Raw genomic sequence first — 26,800 nt, 5'->3', positions numbered from 1 at the left:
TAGTTGTGTCGAGTGGACGTTAAACCCCATTTCTCTCTCTCTCTCTCTTTAAACAGTCATTTCAATATATTCATTTTTCATTATCTGTTTACTATTATCGTATCAAGAACGACCAGCTCTTTATCTAAATCTTACATAATGCATCTTTACCAATTTCTGTTTTAAAATATTTCTTTAAATAGTGTCTTCATTGTGGTTTCAGTGGATATATTTGTATTTTTAAATTTTCATTAAACAGTTGTAGGTTGTGTTACCAAAGCTCAAGTTTGTGCTACCACTGCTGATGTTGAGAAGAATTCTGGTAAAGATGTATGTACGTAAGTATTGTTTTAAAGTTAGAGTGCCAGAGTTTTAATGGTGCCCATGTAGTTGAAATGATAAGAAATATATATCATCCCTTTAGTTAATGGAGATCTTTGATGATCTTTAATGTAGGTAATGTTTTCCAGGTTCGAATAACGAACTGTGTATATCTATATTTCAGTGTTTAATACATTCTGATATGTATGTTTCAGCGTTTGCTGTGATATGTATGTTTCATTGTTTATTACGATATGTATGGTTCAGTGTTTAATCGTAATATCTATATCTATATTTCAGTGTATATCGTAATATCTATATCTATATTTCAGTGTTTATCGTGATTTGTTAAAATGTGTATCATCTATAAACCTTAATGATTGTTCCCTTCAAGACCAGTCGTTTATAGCACAGATTAACCAAGATGCTCAACAAAACGTAGATAAATATTGTAATGGTAAGTACTCGATAAACGTAGACGTAGATAAATACTATAATGGTAGGTAAACAATAAACGTAGACGTAGGTAAAAATTGTAATGGTAAGTACACGATAAACGTAGACGTAGATAAATATTGTAATGGTAAGTAAGGATAAATATAGGTCCATATTGTAATGGTAAGTAAGGATAAACTTATATAGATAAACAGTGTACTGATGGCCTTCATACATATTGTACCCTTTAGAAAAAGATACACATCTCATTGCGATTCTCTGATACAGCTATATCAACGGCGTATGAATTTACATATATCACAGATATGATCTATGCATTGCTGGATTTACCTATAGGCTTGGCAGGCTGAAGTCTAGGGCCTCAAGATCTAGTGGACCTCGCGTCAAGGTGTAATATTTTCGACACTGTCACATGCCTTTCTTACAAGCGGTGTAGTCTTAAACACTGGTCATGATTATAACCGTGCAGGTTTTAGTAGTTATGTGTTATAATTTAAATCTTGAATATTTAAGATAATGTATTATTAATTTTAAAAGTGAAAGCCTTGAAATTGAATTTATTTAAAATGTCGGGACAATAACTATTCTATTCCTATAAAACATTAATTGTATGTGTGCTATTAAAAGGTGACTCAAGGGTGAAATGTTCTGTAATCCTAATGACATGTTAATTTATTATAATCCCTTATTAACTGACAATATGGCCTGTCTGGTGAACATGTCAATCGTATGATTAATCTATTAATTGTTTTATTTACCATTGTTTTATTTCTTATATTGTACATTATTACATCAATGCTTATTTATGTTATTATAAGTTTCCGGTATTAAAGATTTGAAGAATATCTGACGGACCTCACGGTTACATGATCCTCAGCTTTGATCATTTTGTTTTTAAAACACATCCTTTTATTCCTCTAGTCGTGAGGGTGGGGGATTGAGGGGGGGGGGGCTTCTCTTCATTTAAATCTGACCCTGGATCTACTGTTTATAATTATAATCTTCAGTTATATTTTTTTTATTTTTCAGGTACTATAGCAACAACTACACCAGGTAACTCAAGATTCAGCATTAAATTTAAACGTTTTTTCATTACAACATTTGTGTAAATATATAACCACCAATTGAGTGAATAATACATAACAATTTTGGTTCGAAATGATTATAATTTTGAAAAAGATATAATCTTGTTATTTGCATTAGTCGTGGGTTGTGTTACCAGAGCTCAAGTTTGTGCTACCACTGCTGATGCTGAGAAGACTTCTGGTAAAGATCTATGTACGTAAGTATTGTTTAATTAGCTTTAACACGTTTATTTGGTTCGTCTGCTATGTTAAGATGTGATATGTATGTTTCAGTGTATATTGTGTTTCATATATTTCAGTGTTTATCGTGATATGTTAAAATGTGTATCATCTATAAACTTAAAGGGTTGTTCCCTACAAGACAAGTCTTTTATAGCACAGATTAACCAAGACGCTCAACAAAACGTAGATAAATATTGTAATGGTAAGTAAACGATAAACGTAGACGTAGATAAATACTGTAATGGTAAGTAAGGATAACCGTAGACGTAGATAAATATTGTAATGGTAAGTAAATAATGACCACATATTTAGATATTGTAACGGTTGGTAAATGATGAGCAGATGAATATTGTAACTGCCGGTAAATGATCACGTTCCTGAAGATGAGCAAATGAATATTTTAACGGTTGGTAAATGATGAGCAGATGAATATTGTCACCGTATATAACAAATAAACGTAGATGAGTATCGTAACTAAATTAAGATTATTTTTTTCGTTTAAGATCCTCCGGAAACATCTACATCAGGTATGTAATTCTTTATTGATTTAGCATCAAAACATACATCATAACATACAAAAAAACACCAGTCAAGACACCATCTACGCAGATATAAAAATAAATTATCAAATAATGCCAATAACGCATTTGTTTAATTATGTTTATACGCCTGCATTTCGCTCGCTCAGATTCAGATACTTTCAGTTTTTGGGGTTGTTTTAAAACTTACATTAGACCTGATGGTCACAGATTCTTGATGACTTTTTGATTTAGACTCGAAGACAGGCGTTTGAATTGGCATTTTTTGCCAGTTTTTCGTGAATATTGGTGATTTTGAGGCGGAATGATCAGGAGGTAAACAGGCATGAATTTAGGGAAATCACCTACGAATATATTATAAGAAAATAACGTCACAGTCAATGGATTCCATTAAACTGGCGTAGAACAAAATTGAGATAGTCAATGTTGATTATCAGATGATTGTAAAATGTTGATTTATCCGCCCGAAAAATCATTGATTGAACTTTGATGTCAGTCGTGTGAGAATTACTGGTCTGACTCCATCAGTTAATTTAAGAGTTGTCACCCCTTACAATACGTGTAAGTATCTGCGTCATAACGGTTTTTTTTCCAAATTGCTTTAAATATAGAGTTGTTGTTAATGCTTACATTAGCCAGAATCAAATGAAATTTTAGCATGGCACTGAAATCTTGTAAACATAAATATCAAGAAGTCAAAGATATTTTCTTAAGTTCTTGATAAATACTTTGAGACTATTATTAACTGTCCGGACGCTTTAGCTGCATGTGGGCGTATAGTTTCGTTTACTGGCAGTCTAATTTTGGGCATAAATTCACCCCCACCCCCAATTTAAATTATTATATTGTTATTTTATTATTTTGACATGTTCATCTTTTTTTTAGATACACCAGTCGGTATGTAATCACATACTCGCACAGAGCATATTTTTTATCCCCTACATTCACCGAAATAGCGCGCCCCCCCCCCCCCAAAAAAAAAACCCCACAAAAAACAAACCTGTGAACCTTTGTCGGCATTTTGCCCTCACCCCACTCTAATCCTATACATGTATACACTTAAATAAGCAAAATATTACCTCAGAGCTTCTGACTTTATCAGAATCCCCCAGATTTCACGCCGAATTAACGTTCTCTCGACCTGGCCCCCCAACCCAACCCACCCCACTGCTGCTCAAATTCCTGAACGATATTGACAAATTTCTTATCATTGGAAAGTTTTAGTTAAAGTTAATGGAGTAATCGAGCGAGAGAGACTTTATCATTACAAATGATTCAATTTTATTTCATTAATACGCTTGAGGTATGTGCTTTTAGTCGTGTAAGAAACCCAGAGAAAACCGACAAGGTTGGACAGGCGACCCTACTCCTTGTCACGTACAAGCGGGGAAACGAAACCACGCCACTTGACTCAATGACAGACCTTATGATCTAATGCACACGGTTTACACCTTTCGGCCATCCCGCCACCCTTACCTTACACACTTACAGTTAAAACCACTCCTGTGGATTCACGGGCAGCTCCTTGATAGATATTTAGAAGTTATTGTTTACTCCTGTAAAATGTGGTGCAGTGAGGAGTAATGTATAAATATACTAAGTAACCTTTTTTTTGTTTGACAGCTCAAACTTGTTACGCACAGTCTCAAGTGTGTGGTACAAAAACCATGGATATGTTTAATAAGACATCAGATCACTGCACGTAAGTATATCCACGCTGTTAGTAAAATAGTAAATGTATCCATGCTGTTGGTGTATCAGTAAGTATATCTATGCTGTTAGTGCATCAGTAAGTATATATATGTATGTAATGTATCAGTAAGTATATCTATGTATGTAGTGTATCAGTAAGAATATCTATGTATGTAGTGTATCAGTAATTATGTTCATGTAGTTAGTATATTAGTAAGTATGTCCATGTATCTAGTAGATTCGTTCACGGGAGCCGCGGTGGCCCTGTGGGTCATGTGCTAAATTGCTAGCCAGCAGGCCCCGGGTTCGAACACGGCGTTCAATCCAAGACTCGTTTCTCCCAATGGAGGACGGAGGCTCTGACAGGGAGCAGCGCCTAGTCATTAGGGAGGCACGAAAAATAGAGGTCCTGTGTACCGTTTTCTGTTGGAATTCGAGAATTGGAAGTGTAGAGGGAAACACGACTGTCCAGACACAATGTCCCTCAATACATAGGGCATGGCTTAACCCAGTCATTGCAGAAAAATAGGGGTTTTCGTACCTCCGAACGACTATACACCGTTGACATGACATATCCGGAGAACCTGGGTTAGAAAATCCCGCGAAACTGTCTCGGCTACAACCAGGATAGAATCCAGAACCTTCTGGTTAGTGAGTCGGCGGTAAACTCACCATATTGGGGTACGGGGCAATTCCTTTCTAGACAACTTGTCCCCAGACAACTGGTTCCTGGACAATTCGTCCCCTGGAACTATTCGTACCCCAGTCTTTTCAAACGCGTTTGCCCCATGGTTTTTTTTTTGTAGTTTTCAAAATTTTAGACTTGTTTTTAATTAAAGGGCCAGTCGATTTTTCAAGAAATGTTTGTTGGCCATTCCAGCGAAAGAGTGCAATGAATATGATCAAGAAATGTGGATGGAATTTTTGGACATGGCTAAAAAAGAAGTCCAACAGTATTGCTATGGTAAGACATATTTATAACCATGTTTAACATGGCAGTAGTCAGCAACTATTGTTAAATTATTTACTCTATAAAAGATAGGCTTATGATTATTATTCAAATAAAAAATACAAAGATTAGGAAAAAATAAAATGTTATATGTCTACATTTTTAGATGTAGGTTTCCACACTGATCAGCAGTGAATATTCGCTAGGCCGCTACAATCACTGATAACGATGACATCGATGCAACTTAAGGAGCCCCAAATATTAACTTTTTTTCCACCTACAAATTAAATTCTATATGTAGGTAAAATTATTTGCTATTTAGTGTAAATGGGCATTGAAAGGTGTAAAAGGCACCATTCTGCCCGAACAAGTAACGTCTTATGTAAACAATGCACGCGCCATTGAGCAAATGATTGACGCCGCGCGATGTGACTTCACCTGTTGAAGAGAGTCATCTTTTACAGAGATATTAGAAGACTTTCGTAATCATCTGTGACACATTATGATAGATTTCATTTTATACTATGTATATATTTTTTCTCTCGAGCAGTATACACGTCTATTCAATCTAGTGCTACATAAGAGTGATTGTTTAATTGTATTTTTTGCAGGGTGGGGGTGGCCGTGAGCCACGGTGGCTCAGTGAGTAAGACACTGGCTTGCTAACCTGGACATCCCGTGTTTGAACCCTGCGTTGGCAGAGAAAGTTCATCGGGATTGTCAGTGGTATAGGACAGGGGGACTCGCAAGGGACAACGTATAGTCGTTCGGATGGGACGTAAATTCGAAGTCCTGTGTACATATTAGCGTGCACGTAAAAGACCCCTTGGAATTCGAAATCAGAGTAGGCCTTAGCGCCACTGCCGGGATAAAATTTCCCTTATAGCACACTGCATGGCGTATGCCCGACGTCATTAGCCCAGTAGGAGCAGAACAACATTTCATTTTATTTAATTGCATTTTGAAATTTTTTTGAGTTTTGCTGTTGTGATTGTAAACTGGACCAGAGTTTTGCTGTCGTGAATGTGTTGAGGTTAACTGATTCAGAATTTTGTGCGGCAATGAGATGTTAACTGTGCTTTTGTTAGTTTAAAAAAAACAAGACTGTCTTTATATTATTTTAAAAATAATGACACTATCTTTATATTATTCCACAGGTGGAGGAACCACACCAACAACAATCAAACGTAAGTTTTCTTTTTCAACTGATTAGAACCAATTAGGGTCGGAATGGGAGGAGGTCGTTTCATCCCACTACCGGTTCATCTTGGGCTGTTTCATCCCAAATTTACACTGGGCGTTTCATTCCACATATATCGGGTCGTTTCATCCCACAAATTAAAAACAGGTATTACGCATTTTTTAATATTATTTAAACATTAATAACAATAACATCGCCTAAATAAATCAGTAACTTCTCTACATAAGTATGTGTTATAGTTTATCTTTTCATCTACGTCCATATATAATTCCTGCCAACTTAAAAATGGGGATCCCCAGTTAAGGGGGCATTTATTTGAAAACACTGAGTGTAAATGGTGTTTTCGAGAACATACCCTGATGTTTCTAGCTTATTACAAATTTAACGCGTGAAATCTTGCAAATTCATTAAAAACGACCTATATTAATGACTAAAAAGAGCCCCCAAACTAAAAAAAGTGTCTCAAAACTATGTGAGAAACTTAACTTCTCCATGAGCCCCGAGTCAACTATGCTCGTAGACTCATTCTCAGTCCATCCCTGAGATCATTTCTATTGTATTTTCGTATCGAGATCTGACAATAAAATGCCGTTTTCAGGTACAAGTTGAATTAAAATCTGATCTATGATACTAGCTGCGAACAATACGAAGATAAACCGAAGATAAAATGAATCGGCTGACCGTGATGATACAGGGGCGCGCTGTATAACGGGCGCATATAACACATGCCCTTCGAGGGGAGGGGGGGCAATCACGCCGTTTTTGTAACTCCTTCATTCGAGGGCACCTAACCAATCTCACCGGCATTATGGGCGCCCCGCCATTATATTATGGCCATGATCTCGTCGTGGGCGGCCCACCAATCTCGGCATTATGGGCGTCACTCCGGGATAAGGCACCTCATAGATCACGCCGTTTTGGGCGCCCGTCAATCAAGTTGTGGTGTTAATCGTTGATTCATTATGATGCGCCTCACCATTTTGGGGGCGGTGTGTGTGTCGGCTTTATGGGCACGTTAGTTTGTACCTTTAAATACATATCTTACAGCTGACGTTTGTACACTCAAAGCGGAGAATTGTTATATGGGAGAAGGTCGATCCGAGCAAACAGGAATGTCACGCTGCAGGTAATATATCGGTATACAAAAATAAATCTTGTGTTTCATGGGTGGGGGTGGGGCGTTTGAACATAAGATCTAGCATTGGGTCAAGTGGCTTGGTTTCGATTCCCCGCTTGTACTTGACATAGGGTATGGTCTTCTGTACAACCTCGTGGGTTTTCCCCGGATCCTCCGGTTTCCTCCCACTTTTAAAGACCCCTACAGCAAGCGAATTATTGAAATAAAATTAATTGAACCATATGTTAGTCCCGACATGACCTAGTTTGTGTCGAGTGGACGTTACTCTCTCTCTCTCTCTCTCTCTCTCTCTCTCTCATCTAGAAACTCTAAATGATATATTAGTTGTCCCGTGTATAATTAAAAGCCCCACTGACAAGTAGACTTTGATCAAGAGTAGAAGGAAATGGGCAAAATATCAATCATAGCACACTATGCCCGTCTTTATTAGCTCGTTGGTGGAGAGAAGTACGGCCTTATACCCCACTCCATTAAACAACAACAAAGCCCTATCTATTTAATCGTGCGTTCGATTTATGTCGGTAACCCTAACCGGTTAACTCCTATTAGCACCTATTTAATATCGGTAACCCTATAAGCATCTATTGACATCGGTAACCCTAACCGGTTAGCTTTTATTAGCACCTACATGTATTTATATTTAACATGGGTAACCCTAACCGGTTAGCTCCTATTAGCACCTATTTAACATCGGTAACCCTAACCGGTTAGCTCCTATATAACCTCTGCAGTCCTGACTGTGGTGGTTGAAACGTCGTACTATCGAATATCTATACTTTATAAAAGGTATCGAAGTCATTTCCAACCGTTGTGTCTAAAAACTAATACTAACAACCCAGTTGTTTAGACACGTGTGTCTGTTTTGTCAGGCTTGGGGCCAAAACTATGGGTATTACTTCCGGTTCAGGGCTCTACCCGTGTACTACCGGGTCATCCGGTAGTACGACATTAATTGTTAGCTATGTGACCTTTCCAAATATACGACAGGTGTTGTCAGGTGTTCTTGTAACATTCTATCCTATTTAACAGAGCAAGTAACCAATTTAAGACTTGTGTCGAGAAGATAAATAATCTGATGTGTTCACAATCTGGTAAAATGGATGTTAGTAATTATCTAGACATGGCTAAAAGAGATATATTGAATTATTGTCCAGGTAAATTATGCAGTTTAGTTCTTTTACACGATCGAATCCCCGGTTGTACGTGACAAGAAGTAGGGTCGCCTGTCCCACCTCGTGGGTTTTCTCCGGTTTCTCCGGTTTCCTCTTACTGCTAAAGACCCCCACGCGCAAGCGAATTATTGAAATAAAATTAAACCATATTTTAGTCCCGAAATGACCTGGTTTGTGTCGAGTGGACGTTAAACCCCATTTTTTTTTCTCTCTCTCTTTTACACGACATAAAGATTATTACCTTGTCATCGAATCGTGTCTAAGCCCACTGCCCGACTTGACAGAATACCTTGCATTGCGGTTTGCGCCTTTCAACGTTTCGATTTTTTGTGGCTCTGATTGGGTTCTGTTTCAGCTAGTGTTAATCCCTGTTTCTGCTCAGATACATGGCACAGTTCTTCTCGACAGAGCTCTTAATACTTACCAAAATGACCGTTTTTCGGATTCTTATCGGGAGGATCTTTACAGTTAATGATATTGATAATCGGTGTGTCTGCTTGGATATACTTTACATTTGTTTCATATCCGTTTGCACCTTTCCTCGCCCGTAATCTTTACCAAAACTACGGTTCATATCGGTATGTTTTACAGTTAATAACAATCTGATTAAAACACAGATCCTATTTCGTTTCGTTTTTATTGTTCAAAATTTCGTTTTACTTCTGAAGTATAAAAAAACGAAACGAAATATAGATCTGTATTTTAATCAGATTGAGTTAATAATGATAGCTGTATAACCCTGTAACGATTCCTGATAGTCTAACGTTTAAAAACGAAAGTAGACTTTATTTTCAACCATTCGTAAGATGCGTAATTCAAACAAAAGTAAAAAATATCATCTGTTAATCTTCTTCTCCGTCTTGGGGAGACGCTGTAAGAGTTCAAAAATTGACAAACCTGTACCTTTGACAATTGCGCATAGTGCATTTTTGATATGACGTTACAATTTGAAGAGTGCCCCGATAACATCCCGAATGAAGGATTCCCAGTTCATAGTTCTACGCTCGTACCTGATTTCAGTGTTGCTAAATATAAGATATTATAATTAAGATTTCTATTTTTTAATAGATAGTAGTTCCAGTGTTGTTTCACCAAATGGTTTCTTCATTAGTTGTATGATTACACTTATGGCAGTATTCAACTATAGATAAAGGATCGAAAGAAGTATTTTAAAAAATAAAATAAATTTAAAATAATAAATATTTACGTGTATTTGTTTGGAATATTTTATCGCATAATCCGATAATAGTTTATGCACAGTGGAGCATGTCTACTCAGCGGCTAAACCCACAGCAGCACACCATCTCCTTAAAGTTACAATTTCATATTTTCTAAGAAAGTCAAAACATAAATATTTATATGTCTTTTGCTCAATAAGTTGTCAACTCACTATTATACGGTCATAGGTTATCTTTCTCACACTTAAAAATCTTCACACCGGAAATAATAACACAATTACCTCCCACTTACCTCCCTTGTTTTCCTATTCCCCAACATGGAATAGCTATCTTCAAACGTTTGAATTTGAAGTTGAAAATGATATTTTTGCCAATTTCTCAACTGGCAATAGTGAATTATAGGATTAATAGGATTATTCTTTAACAAGGTAGGACTGTTTATAGATACCATCTATTTTAGGGCTTTATTTTAATACATTTTCAAAATATAGCTTAAAAATATGAAATTGTAAATGTTAAAATGAGTGGCAAACATACACTGCTTGCTTCATGCACCCATTCATTTTAATCTGTGGTCATAGGGCCAAAAACACCTAGAGTTTATGGAGGCAAAAATAAAGTAATATTCGAGAGAAAACACAAAGTCAGAAATAAAGGGATCGAGAAAGAGAGCAATCTAAAGAACGAAGACTATATTGACCCATCCATTAGACGGCGTATCATAACGGGGAACCAACATACGACGGTGCAGCATCATTGATTGATAACGGTGTGAGCACTCTCATTGAAATGAAATGAAATGGGGGTTAACGTCCTACTGTTTTGCTCCGAACTGGGCTAATGAAGACGGGCATACGCCATACAGTGTGCTATGAGGGAAATTTTGCCCAGACAGCGGCACTACGGCCTACTCTTATATCAAATTCCAACTGTCAAAGGATCATTTACGTGCACGCCAATGTGTACACGGGACCTCGGTTTTTCGTCTCATCCGCATGACTAGACAACTGTCCTTGCCAGGCCCTCCGTCCTGCATCACTGACAAGGAGGAACTACGCCGGACACTCTCACTGAAACGTTATCCATAGTGAATGTTATCCATAAAGCTGTATATACATATGTCGTATAAAGATAACATACAACAGTACACCAATACACCGCATACCTATCAAAGAGACATCAAAGCCCTTTACAACGAAATTAAAATTAATATTCACAAGTGGGAAAATTGAATTAACCTTCAAGATGAATGTAATAATATCAGATATATAAACCTGTCACAGGCCACAAATATATCACAAATCTGATAAGAGGTGGCATCAGGTACAATCAGATTATAATATAGATGTATATTTCGTTTCGTTTTTTATACTTTCGATGGCCTACACTACATGAAGATCTGACAAGTTATAGCGATAGGTCACGTCAGGGGTCAAAAGACCGACTTATAACCCTTTTGACGTCAGACATTTGATTAACCAATCAGCATTGATGTTACTAGTGGATTAAGCACAGTTCCGTGAAAAACACGCCTAAAGCTCGCCGTAACAGACCGTTTCATTGGCTTATCCCTGACACCATTCAGAACACGAGTTAAATAACAACTCTTCCAGATCCAAGTGTAGTAAAGACAAGTAAAACGAAATTTTGAACTATAAAAACGAAACGAAATAGGATCTGTGTTTTAACCAGATTGCATCAGGTGGAGCTGAGGAGAGAGTTACAGGTTTCCACCTGCGTTGTTAATCCCAAACATTATTGAGAAGTCAACCACCCACCCTTTCGCATATCTAATCTTTTTTATTGTAGAACATTTGTACTAGTTGCTTCATTCGAATTCATTGGGGGAACTATGGTGGACCAATGAGTCATGGGGCTGGGACTCAGTTCGATCCAGATGTTGGTCGAGAAATTTCCTCAGGATTTTTCAGTGGGACAGAGCGGAGGAACTGCATCTAGTCTTTCGGATGGAACGAAAAAACAAGGCGCATTTTAGGCGTTTCATGCACGTAGGGGGGGGGGCCGAATGGTTAGCACGTGCGTGCTGTATCATAAAGCCTGTCATTGAGTCAACTGGCGTGTTTTCGAATCCCCGGTTGTACGTGACAAGGAGTAAGGTCGCCTGTCAAACCTCGTGGGTTTTCTCCGTGTCCTCCGGTTTCCTCCCACTGCTAAAGACCCCTACGCGCAAGCGAATTATTGAAATAAAATTAAAAACCATATGTTAGTCCCGAAATGACCTAGTTTGTGTCGAGTGGACGTTAAACCCCATTTCTCTCTCTCTTTCATGCACGTAGGAGAGAATTCGACGAAGAGTACGTGAAAACGGGGGAATATGTCCCTCATTACAGTCTCGGGACTGTACAGCGCAGTGGATGCTTACGACTTGCCCCCGGATCCATTTACTTGATTTGATATTAGTTGTTTATTTGTTTGCAATGCCCATGTGTTCTGTCTTGTCCACAGGTTCATCTTGTAGGTTTTATTTTGCACATACATGGCATATGCCCCATTGGCGTATTTCTATTAAGGCCATCAATCCAGATGATAAAGAACAACAAAACATTTATTTCAGAAATCCCTGTCTTGTCCACGGGTTCATCTGGTAGGTTTTATTTTGCACACTACATGGCATGTGCCCCATTCGTGTATTTCTTTTATGGCCATCAATCCAGATGATAAAGAACAACAAAACATTTATTTCAGAAATTTCTGTCTTGACCACAGGTTCATCTTTATGGCATGTGCCCCATTGGTGTATTTCGTTTACGGCCATCAATCCAGATGATAAAGACCCCTACGCGCAAGCGAATTATTGAAATAAAATTAAAAACCATATGTTAGTCCCGAAATGACCTAGTTTGTGTCGAGTGGACGTTAAACCCCATTTCTCTCTCTCTTTCATGCACGTAGGAGAGAATTCGACGAAGAGTACGTGAAAACGGGGGAATATGTCCCTCATTACAGTCTCGGGACTGTACAGCGCAGTGGATGCTTACGACTTGCCCCCGGATCCATTTACTTGATTTGATATTAGTTGTTTATTTGTTTGCAATGCCCATGTGTTCTGTCTTGTCCACAGGTTCATCTTGTAGGTTTTATTTTGCACATACATGGCATATGCCCCATTGGCGTATTTCTATTAAGGCCATCAATCCAGATGATAAAGAACAACAAAACATTTATTTCAGAAATCCCTGTCTTGTCCACGGGTTCATCTGGTAGGTTTTATTTTGCACACTACATGGCATGTGCCCCATTCGTGTATTTCTTTTATGGCCATCAATCCAGATGATAAAGAACAACAAAACATTTATTTCAGAAATTTCTGTCTTGACCACAGGTTCATCTTTATGGCATGTGCCCCATTGGTGTATTTCGTTTACGGCCATCAATCCAGATGATAAAGAAAAAACAAAATATTTATTTCAGAAATTTATATAAATTTTGTACGAGATAAGTATGTATATTCATTCTATGTACACCTGCTGTCAGTCAATATAAATATTATAACGTCATATACCAAATGTACAATTTGGTATCATTTCATTATATAATACGCATAATTATTACCGGAATCCTCTCACCACGGATTACAAATCGAAAGTTTGCTTGTGCCCACAAATCATGCGGTCATCTTTATCAAATATCTCGCAAATAAGACACCCGTATAAAAAGTAATCACTTAAGTAAGTCTTCTTTGAGCGGCATTTAGCAATTGACACACGTAATAAACACACAAAAAAAAAATAATATGGAACACCATTACTATCATTTGCTTGAAAACGTTGAGAGAACCCCCAATGAAACGTCGCTTTAAATAAAATAGTAATTGTGTTCCATATTATGTTTTTGTGTTATGAGTATGACCCCATCACATCCTCATGCACCCTTGTCCCCCAAACTCCAAATGATCTACTACTTACATAATAAACACAAAAACGTAATTGGGCACACAATTACTATATTAATTAAAGAGACGTTTCATTGGGGGTTCTCTCAACGTAGTCAAGCAACGTTTCATATAGCTAAATGTGAAGATATTTCACTAATCTACAACTTTGTATTATTGTGCTACAAGGGAGATAAATCAGGGACTTTATTCATGAAAACTTAAATTAAAATATTTTAAGAATGCTGTGTTTTCATTGGTTGAGGGTTAAATTCCTCGTATATATTTTAGCTTTCAGCCAATGAAACGACCGTATTCTTAAATAGTTTAGTTATTGAGAATAGGGACACAGAAATAAAATGTTCGCCAGAAATATATATCGTTTGGTTTTTAGTGATTGTGTTCAAGCGAAATTGTGATTTGTCATCCATGGTGTGCAGAAACTATTTATAGTATATATCTCAGCCATAAGAGACATCGGCCATCTTGTTCCCGAACAAACGCATTTAACACAAGAAAGACAGTCTAAGGATTATCAAAATTAAATGTTCGGTTTGGGGTTATTTATAGGTACCATTTCATCAACACGACACCAGCCATTAAAAACACAGTTATTGTCCAGGGTTTAACATCCATACCTGCAGTGGAAAATATTTAAATCATTTATTTACATATAGCTTAGGATAAAAGAACTTCAACATTCAGTGTCTGAAGGAAAGAAAAGAAAGCGACCACCATTTAGATTCCAAGCACAAAATCTTGTCAACAAACTGCGCTTCCATATTAAGGTTAGGGTGGACAAAATGTCCACACTCTACGTTTGAAGGAAAAACGAAAGCAACTACCCTTACAGTTTGAATTCGACATATGAGTAGACCGTAGCGCCGCTGTCCGGACAAAATGCCCCTCATAGCACAGTGCATGGCGTATGCCCCCGTCTTCATTAGTCGTTAAACCTCATTTCTTTTCACATCTAATCAATATTTGTTTTCGGTGGTTTCTTATATATTTTTATACTGGTACTTACCCCCTCCACAATGCTGTGTTATATATGGCCCAACTTCGCTCATAGCTTTGTCCATTGCAGCCTTTTCGTCGGCGTTACACAAACCTTTAGTTGCCTTTAAACATGTTTCGTACTTGTTGTCGGCACTTCAAAAGAACGGAAGGGTTAGTAAATTACTAATTTTTGAAATCATGTATAATATTTTTTCAAATGTTGCATGTATTTTAAAGCGGCATTATGGAAAATTAGACAATGAACTGACAGTTCACACTATTATTGTTAAAAAGGAAGATAATGTAAAGGGAATATGTAGAAAATTTCAGTCAAATTACTTCACTCTGAACCGAGAAATCATTTTAAAAATCACTGTAGCCTTGATTGTCATTGTTACCATTGTTAAGTTAATGAACAACGTCTCGATTATTCAATTTTTCGGTTAATCATCAACAGTCGTTGAACCGCAGATCGGATTCGAATCTGTTGAAAATCGGACCCATCAGATGGCATCGAGAGTTGATTATAACTTGTCATGTCAGTAAATGTCTAATTAATAGTTTATTTAACATTTGAAGCCAAAAGAAAGTCCTGTAATGGGCAGATTTAGCTCTTGCATAATGTATGTTTCAGTGCGGGCCTTTCAGCTATCGTTGGCGTCACATCACAACTCTTCGAGAACGCTTTTGCGATGTAACTGATCACAATAACTGATCACACCAATGGGGCACGTTAAGAAGCTGCCGTGACTATATGCCACCAAAAGTGCTCGGTCTGATCGGTTGTTTTTTATTTGTTTTGAAGCCGACAAGTTTGGACAGAGTGGTGGACTGTGAGGGTGGTGATGCAAATATTATTTGGTCATTAGGTTCAATTTGTCGAATTAAATTACAAAACAACAAAAAAAAATATATGTTATGATGAAGAATTTACCTGCATTTTTGAGTTAAATCAGTAGCACTCATTATGGTCATATTCCAGTTATCTGTACATTGGAAAAGCTTCGGGGCACATCCTTGACCTTCGAGTTAAAAAGAAACCAACCAATTATAAAGGATAAAGCACGTGACCGTGACACTTATGTAGCTGAGCGCGGAGAAGGGGGGGACCCGCCAAACCCCCATTTGGATCCGTCCCCGGACCTATTTTCATCCTCTGGTGATTTCAGACAACTGCATCCCTACTTTCCTCCTTTCCACAAGGGGTCTTTGTACTGCGCCGTGTGAAGGAATTCATATTCCCGACCGTTTTTTGCATTTTCATAACATGCACGTTCTAATGGTTATCTTTTTTTTTTTTTTTTTTTTTTTGAAACAGAACTTTTTTATTTAACATTGTTTTAAAATTACCCACCTTCGAATTATTTTAGAGTTACTCACCTTGGCATTTTGAATTAATTATTGGTATTGTCGCATCTAAGAGTTGTTGCAACTGAACTTTTTCAGCAGGATTGCACTCTACCTCTATACGCTCTAAACATACCTCAAGTCCCTCATTTGCACTGAAATCAGTTTCGAATCAGATATACAATTCAATATTGTATTGTCAGTTAGATCATTTTAATAATATTATAATTATCACAGTCAGTTTACAGGAGTTTATTAGCTGATATTTAATAGCCCAATATGCGTGACATGTTTTCTGAAACGATTGATAAATTCATTGGTTCTACCATGGACCTTATGAAATGAAATGAAATGGGGTTTAACGTCCTACGGTTCTGCTCCTATGCTGGACTAATGAAGACCGGCATACGCCATACAGTGTGTTATGAGGGAAATTTTGCCCAGGCAGCGGCACTATCGCCTACTCTTATATCGAATTCCAACTGCCAAGGGATCTTTTACGTGCATGCCAATGTATACACGGGACCACCATGGACCTTATAATACAAGGTCCATGGTTCTACAAGGCTTTAAGAATATTTACCGACTGTGTTGTCAACAAAAAATAGTATACATTGAAATAAGGAGTAACTAAAAATAAATCAATGTATTTAATCCTTTAGTGGCATTTAGCAATTGGAAACATAACAAAACTGACACAGTTATATGGGACAACAATCACTGGTTTACTAAAGAACATTACGCGCATGCGAATTAATGAAATAAAATTGAATCATATGTCAATCCCAAAATGACCCAGTTTGTGTCGAATGGACGATAAACCCCATTCATCTCTCTCTCTCTCTCTCTCTCTCTCTCTCTCTCTGTGTGTGACGCTAACACGATACGTCATTTGTATTTGTTAAAACATCAAATTTCTCACGGCTTCATTCAGGTTGTATTTAGTAATGATGATCGAAGTTAGGCCAAAATTCAATCGCTAAATTCTCACTTCAGAATGGATCAATTTGACTGAAATTTTCAGCATATACCCTTTACATTATCTAGTTTTGAACTATTATAGATCGAACTACCAGCTCTTTATCTAATCTCTCATAATGTATATTTAACTTACATGCAAGTACGCATTAAACCATCCCCTGTATTTGATAACGCCGCCTTCCATGCAGTGTCACATGTATTAATTTGTACTGAACAATCTTCATCTGAAATCATATATTTTATAGACAAATTTACTAAAAAAAATTATTAAAATTCGCAATAATTTCATGTCGCAATAATTTTTCCCCACTATAGAAATTCGCAATAATTTCATGTCGCAATTATGTTTCACCACCCCAACTCGCAATAATTTCATGTCGCAATAATTTCATGTTTTACAGTATATATATATATATCAAACAATTTTAAAAAAATGAAATGAAACAATCTGATTAAAACACAGATCCTATTTCGTTTCGTTTTTTATAGTTCAAAATTTCGTTTTACTCGTCTTCCCGACAAAAGGATCTGGAATAGTTGTTATATTACTGGTGTTTTGGTTGAAGTGAGGGATAAATTGCCAATGAAGCGGTCAGTTACGGCGACTTTTTGGCGTGTCATGCACGGAACTTTGGGTAAACCACTAGAAACGTCAACGTTGATTGATTAATCAATGTCTGACGTCATAGTATCAAAAGCCGCTCGTACGACTCTTGGCACGACCTTATAGTACAACTTGCCAGATCTTCATGTAGTGTAGGCCATCGAAAGTATAAAAAACGAAACGAAATATACATCTATAATTTAATCTGATTGGAAATGAAATAGGGTTTAACGTCCTACTGTTCTTCTCCGACTAGGCTAATGAAGACGGGCATACGCCATACAGTGAGCTATGAGGGAAATTTTGTACGAACAGCCTAATCTTATATCGAATTCCATCTGCCAATATATCTTTTACGTGCACGCCAATGTGTACTCGGGACCATGGGTTTTCGTCCCATCCGAACGACTAGACAGCTGTCCTTGTCTTGTGAATTATAGTTTGGTCAAACAAGCCCCCCCCCCCCCCCGTCTCTATTTTTTAAATAAATAAGGACAACTTATTGCTGGTTGATTATAAGGGAGTCAAACAAACCCACGTCTGTGTTTTGAAAGCGTGTCAGTATTATTGGATTGTGGTAAATTAATTTGGTTTTGAATAAATACCCTAATATCACGGGCGGTTTTCTGGAAGTTCCTGATTAGATAGTCACATCGGCCTTTTTGTTTGGTACCGCGACACAGGATAGTGTCTCGTAGTGTCACACATTATGCCAATCTTCCATTTTTATTGGTTTGTATTATACGTATGTCGATTATTTTGAGCACAACTTTTGACAAAAGAACCCATGAGGGATACATCCTGGGTATGATGAACCAAAAACACTCTATGAACAATTCTCAAAAGAAACCCCAAGACTTTTCAAGTTTCGAAGAAATTGAAAGGTAATGAAATGCCGTTTAGCTCTAACCCTAATCCTCGCCTGCTTTGGCCGGCAACGTGAAGTTGGCACGTTATTCGGGATTCGCCAATAACGAATAACGAATAACGAGCCAGCACGTTATTCGGGATTCGGGATTCACCACTAAAACAGAAGGATCTATCTTGCATCCGACCATTTCCTCGTTGGGTGACCGATTAGCGAGTATGGTAATGACTGATTTGTTAGAGTGCACGGGGCTGTCATCTCCAGCAGTCACCTGTTTTATTGCCGAATCCCGAATAACGTGCCAACTTCACGTTGCCGCTTTGGCCATAGTTTATGAAAGATACAATGAAAGATACATTATGTCTATATCATATTTATATTAGTTTGTAATATACGTACTTTTACAAGCTTTATTTATCTGTGGTCTCAGCATATTCAGTGTTGACAATATTTGAGCTCTTTGTTGATCCGTACAGGAATCTTGAATACCATTTAAGCACGCCTCGTACGCTGCAGCATCTCTGAAAATAAAAGAATGATAATGGGCGACATCGTATTTTTTTATTAGACCAAAACGAAAATACCAGTTTATTGACCGTTGCTACACTTGCTTTTGTAATAGGGCGTTTCCTTGGACCCAGTTCCCAATTCGACTTAGCGGTTAGGCTATGCTTGCGTCTCTATAGAGTCGCCTACATAGAACTTAAATGAAGTAGATGCATACCCTTCGGAAAACTGAATTGAACCATAGGAGGCTAGTTGAACAGTTTTGGGCTTTAAAAGGCGAGGTGTATAAAGTTCTAAAAGATCTGATAGGTAAACAGGAGCTAAATTATATTTAAAAATAAGTAATAGAATCTTAAAATCAATTCGATACTAACAGGTAACCAGCGCAAATGATATAAAACAGGAGTTATGTGGTCACATTTCTTAGTCAGTTAGTTAATGCGCGCAGTCCGTAGTTATGCATCGACTGTTTTCAACACAGGTCGAAAACGGAAGTCAGCAAGCTAGCCTTAGTAATAATGTGGCGTAACGTTTGTATTGCTTGACGCCAATGAAGGTCAATGGTTTGTTAGACTTCGCCTGAAGGACTTGCTGCTTTGTACCAATCAAGCACTGGGCTTGAACAAGTGGAAGGGAAAGGTGATAAAACTAAGTTAAAGCGTCGCTCGGTTTCTAAAAGAACCCCTGACCGCTGGAATAGGGAAATATTTCATCACGGCGTATATCCGTCTCCATTAGTCAAGGCATAAAAGTAGCACTTAAAACCACATTTCATTTTCGTTTCATTTGTTTAAGTTTAGAAAATGACAATCTCACACGAAACATTAACCATAATACATGACCGTCTTTTTATCCCGTTTTTTTCAGACAGTTGGACGTAATCTCCTATAATTTTAGCTTTATCCAAAACAGAAAGGCTATTAATTTGATAAATTGAAAACAGAACCCACCGCGGGCACCCCAATACATAATGTGTAAACTGTGGTTATTACCTGCATTTAGCGGGAAGATTATCGCCATCAGCTGTAGTATTACTTTTCCATTGGTTAACACAGCCTAGTATTTCCGCTTTACATAACTGTTCTAAAAAGAATTAATGAAATTTTCTTACATCTTCAGCTGTCTATATATAGATAATTACTAATAATTATCTAAGCTCATATTTGTATGCCCATAAATATTTTGAAACATAATAATAATGTACCGGGAATGTAAAAATAATATATATATTTTTATACACGCACATGTTAATATATTGTATACACCTCCAGGGGGTGGGGCTAAGTGTTTCTAAGACGCGTGGCTAAGTGGGTAAGACGCTGGCTCGCTAGCCTGGCCGAGAAAGTTCATCCAGATTTTCCGGCTTGATTTCTCCTTGTCAGTGGTGCAGGACGAATGACCACACAACAACATGGACATGGGGAAATTATAAAAGTGAAATGTCTACTGGGCATTTTAGATTATATATGGTGGCTAGGTGGTTAAGACGCTGGCTTGCTAGCCTGGAGGTCGGGTATTCGATGCCTGCATCGGCCGAGAAAGTTCATCTGGATTTTCCGACGTGGTTTCCCCTTGTCAGTGGTGCAGAACGGACGGGCTGACAAGGACAGCTGTCTAGTCCTTCGGATGAGACGAAAAACCGAGGTCCCGTGTATACATTGGAATGCACGTAAAAGATCCCTTGGCAGTTTGCAGTTGGAATCGATATAAGAGTAGGCGATAGTGCCGCTGCCCAAGCAAAATTCCCCTCATTGCACACTGTATGGCGTATGGTCGTCTTCATTAGCCCAGTATAGGAGCAGAACAGTAGGAAGTTAAGCCCCATTTCATTTCATTTCCACATCCGGAGGTTGGGGAGAGCATGTTTCGTTTTGTTGCAAGCTGTTAATTTTACAATACATGAGAGAGAGAGAGAGAGAGAGAGAGAGGAGAAAAAGGAGAGAGAGGGGGAGAGAGAGAGAGGGGAGAGAGAGAGAGAGAGAGGGGGGAGAGAGAGAGGGAGAGAGCGGGGGGAGAGAGAGAGGGGAGAGAGAAATGGGGTTTAACGTTCACTCGACACAAACTAGGTCATTTCGGGACTAACATATGGTTCAATTTTATTTCCATAATTCGCTTGCGCGTAGGGGTCTTTAGCAGTTGGAGGAAACCGGAGGACCCGGAGAAAACCCACGAGGTTGGACAGGCGACCCTACTCCTTGTCATTACAACCGGGGAATCGAAACCCTGCCAGTTGACTCAATGACAGACTTTATGATACAGCGCGCACGTGCTAACCATTCAGCCATAGGAAAATAATAAAAATAGATTCAATAATCAATTATATAAGCTCAATTCGGGAGGGGTCTTTTTCTGGCAACCTTTCCCCACAATATACACGCATCAACACAATATTATGAATATTATGAAAAAAAATGTGCAATATTTATGCAATTTTAGGCTAGATTATGTTTTCGACATCTACACAAGAACATACGGATATTACAAAAATAAAATGTACAATTTGGAGATAAACACTTCCTGTTTCGAATTTAGAGACGAGTTTAATTATCCATTTAACCATGCTTGGATATCTAGACACGAGATATTTGTCAATAAAGATTTGATTTGAGGAAGATCATTGAGCACAGAAATGAAAAAACCCAAAGTACTCTGTAATATTTATTGTAGTTTACCGGTCGAGTGCGAGACATTAAGTAATATATTGATATTGCACGAGTGCGTTAGCACGAGGGCTATATCTATATCTATTACGCAATGTCTTGCCCGAGACCATTAAACAACTTAAATTACAGACACTATCCAGCACGTGCATTTCAATGAAATACGTCACGCGTGTCCAATATTTCAACTAGTATAAATAATGTACGCTTGGCACATTGCCCGTAAAATTATTTTAAATAATGGTACACCAACATCAAAGGATGACGTCACATCTGAATTTTAAACGCAGTTAATCGCCTTGTTAAAATAGAGGGAGTTCATTGTCCATTCGACCACACCTTTCGACCAATCAGAATCAAGGAAATTTCTGATTTGCGCTTCAATATGGATGTTAGATTATCTTTGATGTAGATATGGAGACAAACCATCAAGTATATTAGATAAGATAATATAATGTAGATTCTATTGTATAATTTGATGTTTATCGATTTTTATCTTGAATTTATAAAGCCAGGTTATCGATGTACCTATTGTTAGTTTATAGATTGTAGACCTAATTAAATAATCTAAATAAAATAATCATTTCAACGCGCAAATGGCGCCCTGCCAGATTTAGCCTCGTTTTGTATTATTTCATAACAGAAAGCGAATTGTGTCGAGTGGACCTTAACACCCCCCTCTCTCTCTCTCTCTCTCTCTCTCTCTATCTCTCTCTCTCTCTCACACACAGTGTACAGTGTAACTGAAACAATGCGCATGCGTTTAGCATTGCCGGAGACGTCTTTGGTACCATTTTACCATACCTGGACAATCTAATATCATTATTGGAATCACTTCATTATTCAGGATATATTGAATTGTAGCTGCATCTGTTGCTATACAGTCCTTCTCGGTTAATCTCAAACATTCATATTCCAACACAAGAGCACTGAAAAATAATTTAATGAAACGAATTAACTTGTATTATTCACCCTTTTGACACTGTCTACTTTGTGAAATTAGGGGTTATTTCTGTTGTGTGCGGACTGGGCTATTAAGGGAAATTTTGCCCCGACACTATATTTCCAACGGTCAATATTTCGGACTGGGCTATTGAAGATGGCCATACGTCTCGCGATGTGCTATAAGGGAAATTTTGCCCCGACAGCGGCACTACCGCTTACCCTTGTTTAGAATGGTTCGTTTACGTGCACGCCAATTGTTACACCGGATCTCGGTTTTCGTCCGATATGAATGGCTAGACACTCTTCCATCTTTCACCACTGTCAAGGGGAAAACCACGCCATAACATAACAGTATATACTTATAATATAAAGTCTAGGAAATTTAATTTCGTTTGTAGGCAGTAAAAAAATATATAAACATAAATAAATGAAAATTAAAAAAAAATAAATACACGTTATTAAACCGTGCTTACGAATTATCTGGAAAAAGATCTGTATTTAATTTTATATTAAACATACATTATGCAAGAGCTAAATCTGCCGATTGCAGGTCTTTCTTTAGGCCCGAAATGTTATCTAAATTATTAATTAGACATTAATTAACTTATCCAGACCATAATCAACTCTCGATGGCATCGCTAGCCTGTGATATTTACGGGATTTTGATCCCATTTGCTGCTCGACTTGCATTCATAAATTTAATCATGAAATGGGTAATCGAGACTATGTTTTTTATCGTACAGACTTGAGTAATGGTGATCGAGGCTAGGCCGAAATTTCAGTCGCTTAATTCTCGGTTCATAGTGGATCAATTTGACTGAAATTTTCAGCAAATTGCCTTTACATTATCTAGTTTTTAACTATTATTGTGAGAACTGCCAGCTCTTTATCTTATCTCCCATAATGTATCTTTAATTTCTCTTGGGCTTCTTATTACTTTAGGGGGGGGGGGGGTGGCGGAATGGTTAGCACGCGCGCTGTATCATACGGTCTGTCATTGAGTCAACTGGCGGGGTTTCGATTCCCCGGTTGTACGTGACAAGGAGTAGGGTCGCCTGTCCAACCTCGTGGGTTTTCTCCGGGTCCTCCGGTTTCCTCCCACTGCTAAAGACCCCTAGTCCCGTCTCTCTCTCTCTTATTAGATTCTGTAAAATGATTCTTACTCGCATTTAGCTGTTTTGTTTGTACCAATCTTTGGAAGAGTATTGTTCCAGGCGGCCTGACATTCCTTAGCATCTTCTGTACATTGTGTCGAATATACCGTGACAATACCTAAAACTGAAAATAAGACAAAATAACTATACTGATACGATAACATTTTAAAGATTTCTAGATACGAGACTCATTTTATCGCATTTCATATTTGAATCCCAAATTATGAACTAATTTGAATCCTGAATTCTCAACTAATTTAAAACCTGAATTATGAACTAATTTAAATCCAAAATTCTGAACTAATTTGAATCCTGAATTTTGAACTAATTTTAATCATGAATTCTGAACTAATTTAATCATGAATTTTGTACTAATTTTAATCATGAATTCTGAACTAATTTAATCATGAATTTTGTACTAATTTTAATCATGAATTTTGTACTAATTTTAATCATGAATTCTGAACTAATTTAAATTAGAGCCAGTATAGAGAAAGCAAAATAATGATAATTTTCCGATTCAAAGCATTGAAAACGGCTCGTGATGTTCGACAACGTGATATGGTAAAGCCGAGCGGACGAAACTGTACGATCCCTGCATTGGTCGAGAAAGTACATCGGGATTTTCCGACGTGGTTTCCCCTTGTCAGTGGTGCAGGACGGAGGGCCTAACAAGGACAGCTGCCTAGTCGTTTGGATGGAACGAAAAACCGAAGTCCCATGTATACGAAGATCCCTTGGCTGTTGGAATTCGATATAAGAGTAGGTCGCTGTCCGGGAAAAATTTCCCTCATAGCACACTGATGGCGTATGCCCGTCTTCATTAGCCCCGTTGGAGCAGAACAGTAGGACGTTAAACCCCTTTTCATTTCATTTCTGTTCGTCGTGACTTCATCAAAAATGGCTATTTATTTTAAAAAGAAGATTAAAGCCTTCACATATTGTTCATTAAAATACAACCAAAATCATTAAAAAAATTCTACCTGCCAATAAACCTGTACAAATCAATATCTTCATCTTGATGGATGTCGTACGATAAACTAAAAGAGGAACATGTAATTAACTTATCAGTTTTATCTGAGGTTCATAGTACAGATTGGTCGTCATGCGTCACATCTAATTTGATACCTAATTTGAGAGAGAGAGAAAGAGAGAGAGAGAGAGAGAGAGAGGAGGGGCGATTTACCCAATACTACCCAATACTACCCAATACCACTCCAATACCACTCCAGTATCACCACATACTACCCAATACTACAACATAATGGTGCCAAATGAGCATATTACTTGATCTTTTTCAAAAATAGTGAGATATATCGTGGGAAATGTACTTCAAATGTGATTACCGATGTCTGGCTGTTCCATTTGCCTCCCTATATCACCCAAATCAAGCAAATAATAACCCAATACTACCAAATACTTATCAAATACTACCAAATACTACCCAATATTATAAAATACAAACCTAATATCGTCAATTAGCAGCACATCGGTATAATAATTACAACGAATATTCGATAATTACAGAAAATTGAAATATTTTGAAAAAAATAAAACGATATGTCTATTTTGCATCATTATGTTGTAGTATTGGGTAGTATGTGGTGATATTGTGGCGGTATTGAGGTGGTATTGGGTGGTATTGGGTAGTATTGGGTAAATCGTCCCACCCGAGAGAGAGAGGGAGAGAGAGAGAGAGAGAGAGAGAGAGAGAGAGGGGGGGTTTAACGTCCACACAAACTAGGTCATACCAGGACTAACATATGGTTCAATTTTATATCCATAATTCGCTTGCGCGTAGGGGTCTTTAGCAGTGGGTGGAAAACCCACGAGGTTGGACAGGCGACCCTACTCCTTGTTACGTACAAATGGGGAATCGAAACCACGCCAGTTGACTCATTGACAATTTGATACATCCGTGAGCAACATCATGTATATAGTGTATTTGAACCTACACATTCCAGTGACCCACGTTTTGTTACATATGCCGTCAGAAAAATTATCATAAAAGTTTTGGGAAATGCACATGTACTCATACGGAATAAAACTGTTCTTTAGACGACTTGGGCTTTAGAATTATTTCGCAAACAACCCACTAAGCTAATCGTCTTAAATGATCTGTATCTAGAGGGGTTTTGTCAGAGGGGGTTTTGTGGGAATACCCATCCCCGTCCCTCTCCTCAATCTAATCGAAGGATTTAAAGAACAACCCACTAAGCTTTTCGTCTTAAATAATCTGTATCTAGAGGGGTTTTGTCAGAAGGGGTTTTGTGAGAGTACCCATCCCCAACCCTCGTCTCAATATAATCGAAAGACTTTAAACACAATAAAGTATGTATTTTCGACCCGAAACTGACACCTTAGCCTTTCTGGCCAATGTTAAGGAATTATTAATGTTGATCGTAAAGGTTATTGACGGGAATTAATCAGAGGGGGTTTTGTGGGAGTACCTATCCCCAACCCTCGTCTCAATATAATCGAAGGACTTTAAATACAATAAAGTATGTATTTTTGACCCAAAACTAGCCATACCCAACAGACACTTTAGCCTTTCTGGCCAATGTTAAGATGTGATCCTTCATGGTGATCGTGTACGTTGGTCAGGAATTTATCGTTCATCGTTGCTAATCTTCTTGAGGAGCCCCTCGCCCCTCTCCCATCGGAGTTTTATAGCTGTCACTTTATTATAACAAAAGTTATTGTTCCCAAAAGCATCAACCAATCAAATTGATTATCTATTCTTACCGTAAGCAGGCAATGTTCATCATCAGACTTCATCAAGACATTCACCTAATGAACGCCTACAACACGGTTGAACAGCAGAAAACTTAGTCAAGGTATTGTTGTGATGAAGCGATACACTTTCACCACACGCACCAGTGCCGGACTGTCAGTGAAGGCCCACCTGTCA

General features: G+C 37.8%; 1 protein-coding gene and 1 long non-coding RNA gene across 2 annotated transcripts; one reads left to right on the top strand and one right to left on the bottom strand.

Moving 5' to 3' along the window:
- Positions 1-7,491: 7,491 nt before the first annotated feature.
- Positions 7,492-9,910, top strand: LOC126825293 (uncharacterized). Its single transcript, XR_007681870.2, has 3 exons — positions 7,492-7,570; positions 8,612-8,736; positions 9,823-9,910. It is a non-coding gene; the product is annotated as an uncharacterized LOC126825293 (long non-coding RNA).
- Positions 9,911-13,405: 3,495 nt separating this feature from the next.
- On the bottom strand, positions 13,406-24,915 carry LOC126825280 (uncharacterized). Its single transcript, XM_050554869.2, has 10 exons — positions 24,873-24,915; positions 23,899-24,013; positions 22,595-22,719; positions 20,123-20,213; positions 19,023-19,144; positions 17,285-17,375; positions 16,204-16,325; positions 15,758-15,845; positions 14,852-14,976; positions 13,406-14,462 (listed from the first exon to the last, which is right to left on the bottom strand). The coding sequence occupies exons 1-10, from the start codon at positions 24,904-24,906 to the stop codon at positions 14,389-14,391; spliced, it is 987 nt and encodes a 328-aa protein (XP_050410826.1). The 5' UTR covers positions 24,907-24,915; the 3' UTR covers positions 13,406-14,388.
- Between the last annotated feature and the right edge of the window lie 1,885 nt (positions 24,916-26,800).

The sequence above is a fragment of the Patella vulgata genome, chromosome 6 (genome assembly GCF_932274485.2).
Source record: "Patella vulgata chromosome 6, xgPatVulg1.2, whole genome shotgun sequence".
In the NCBI taxonomy this organism is placed as follows: Eukaryota; Metazoa; Mollusca; class Gastropoda; family Patellidae; genus Patella; species Patella vulgata.
This window is presented reverse-complemented; position numbering and strand designations above follow the sequence as displayed.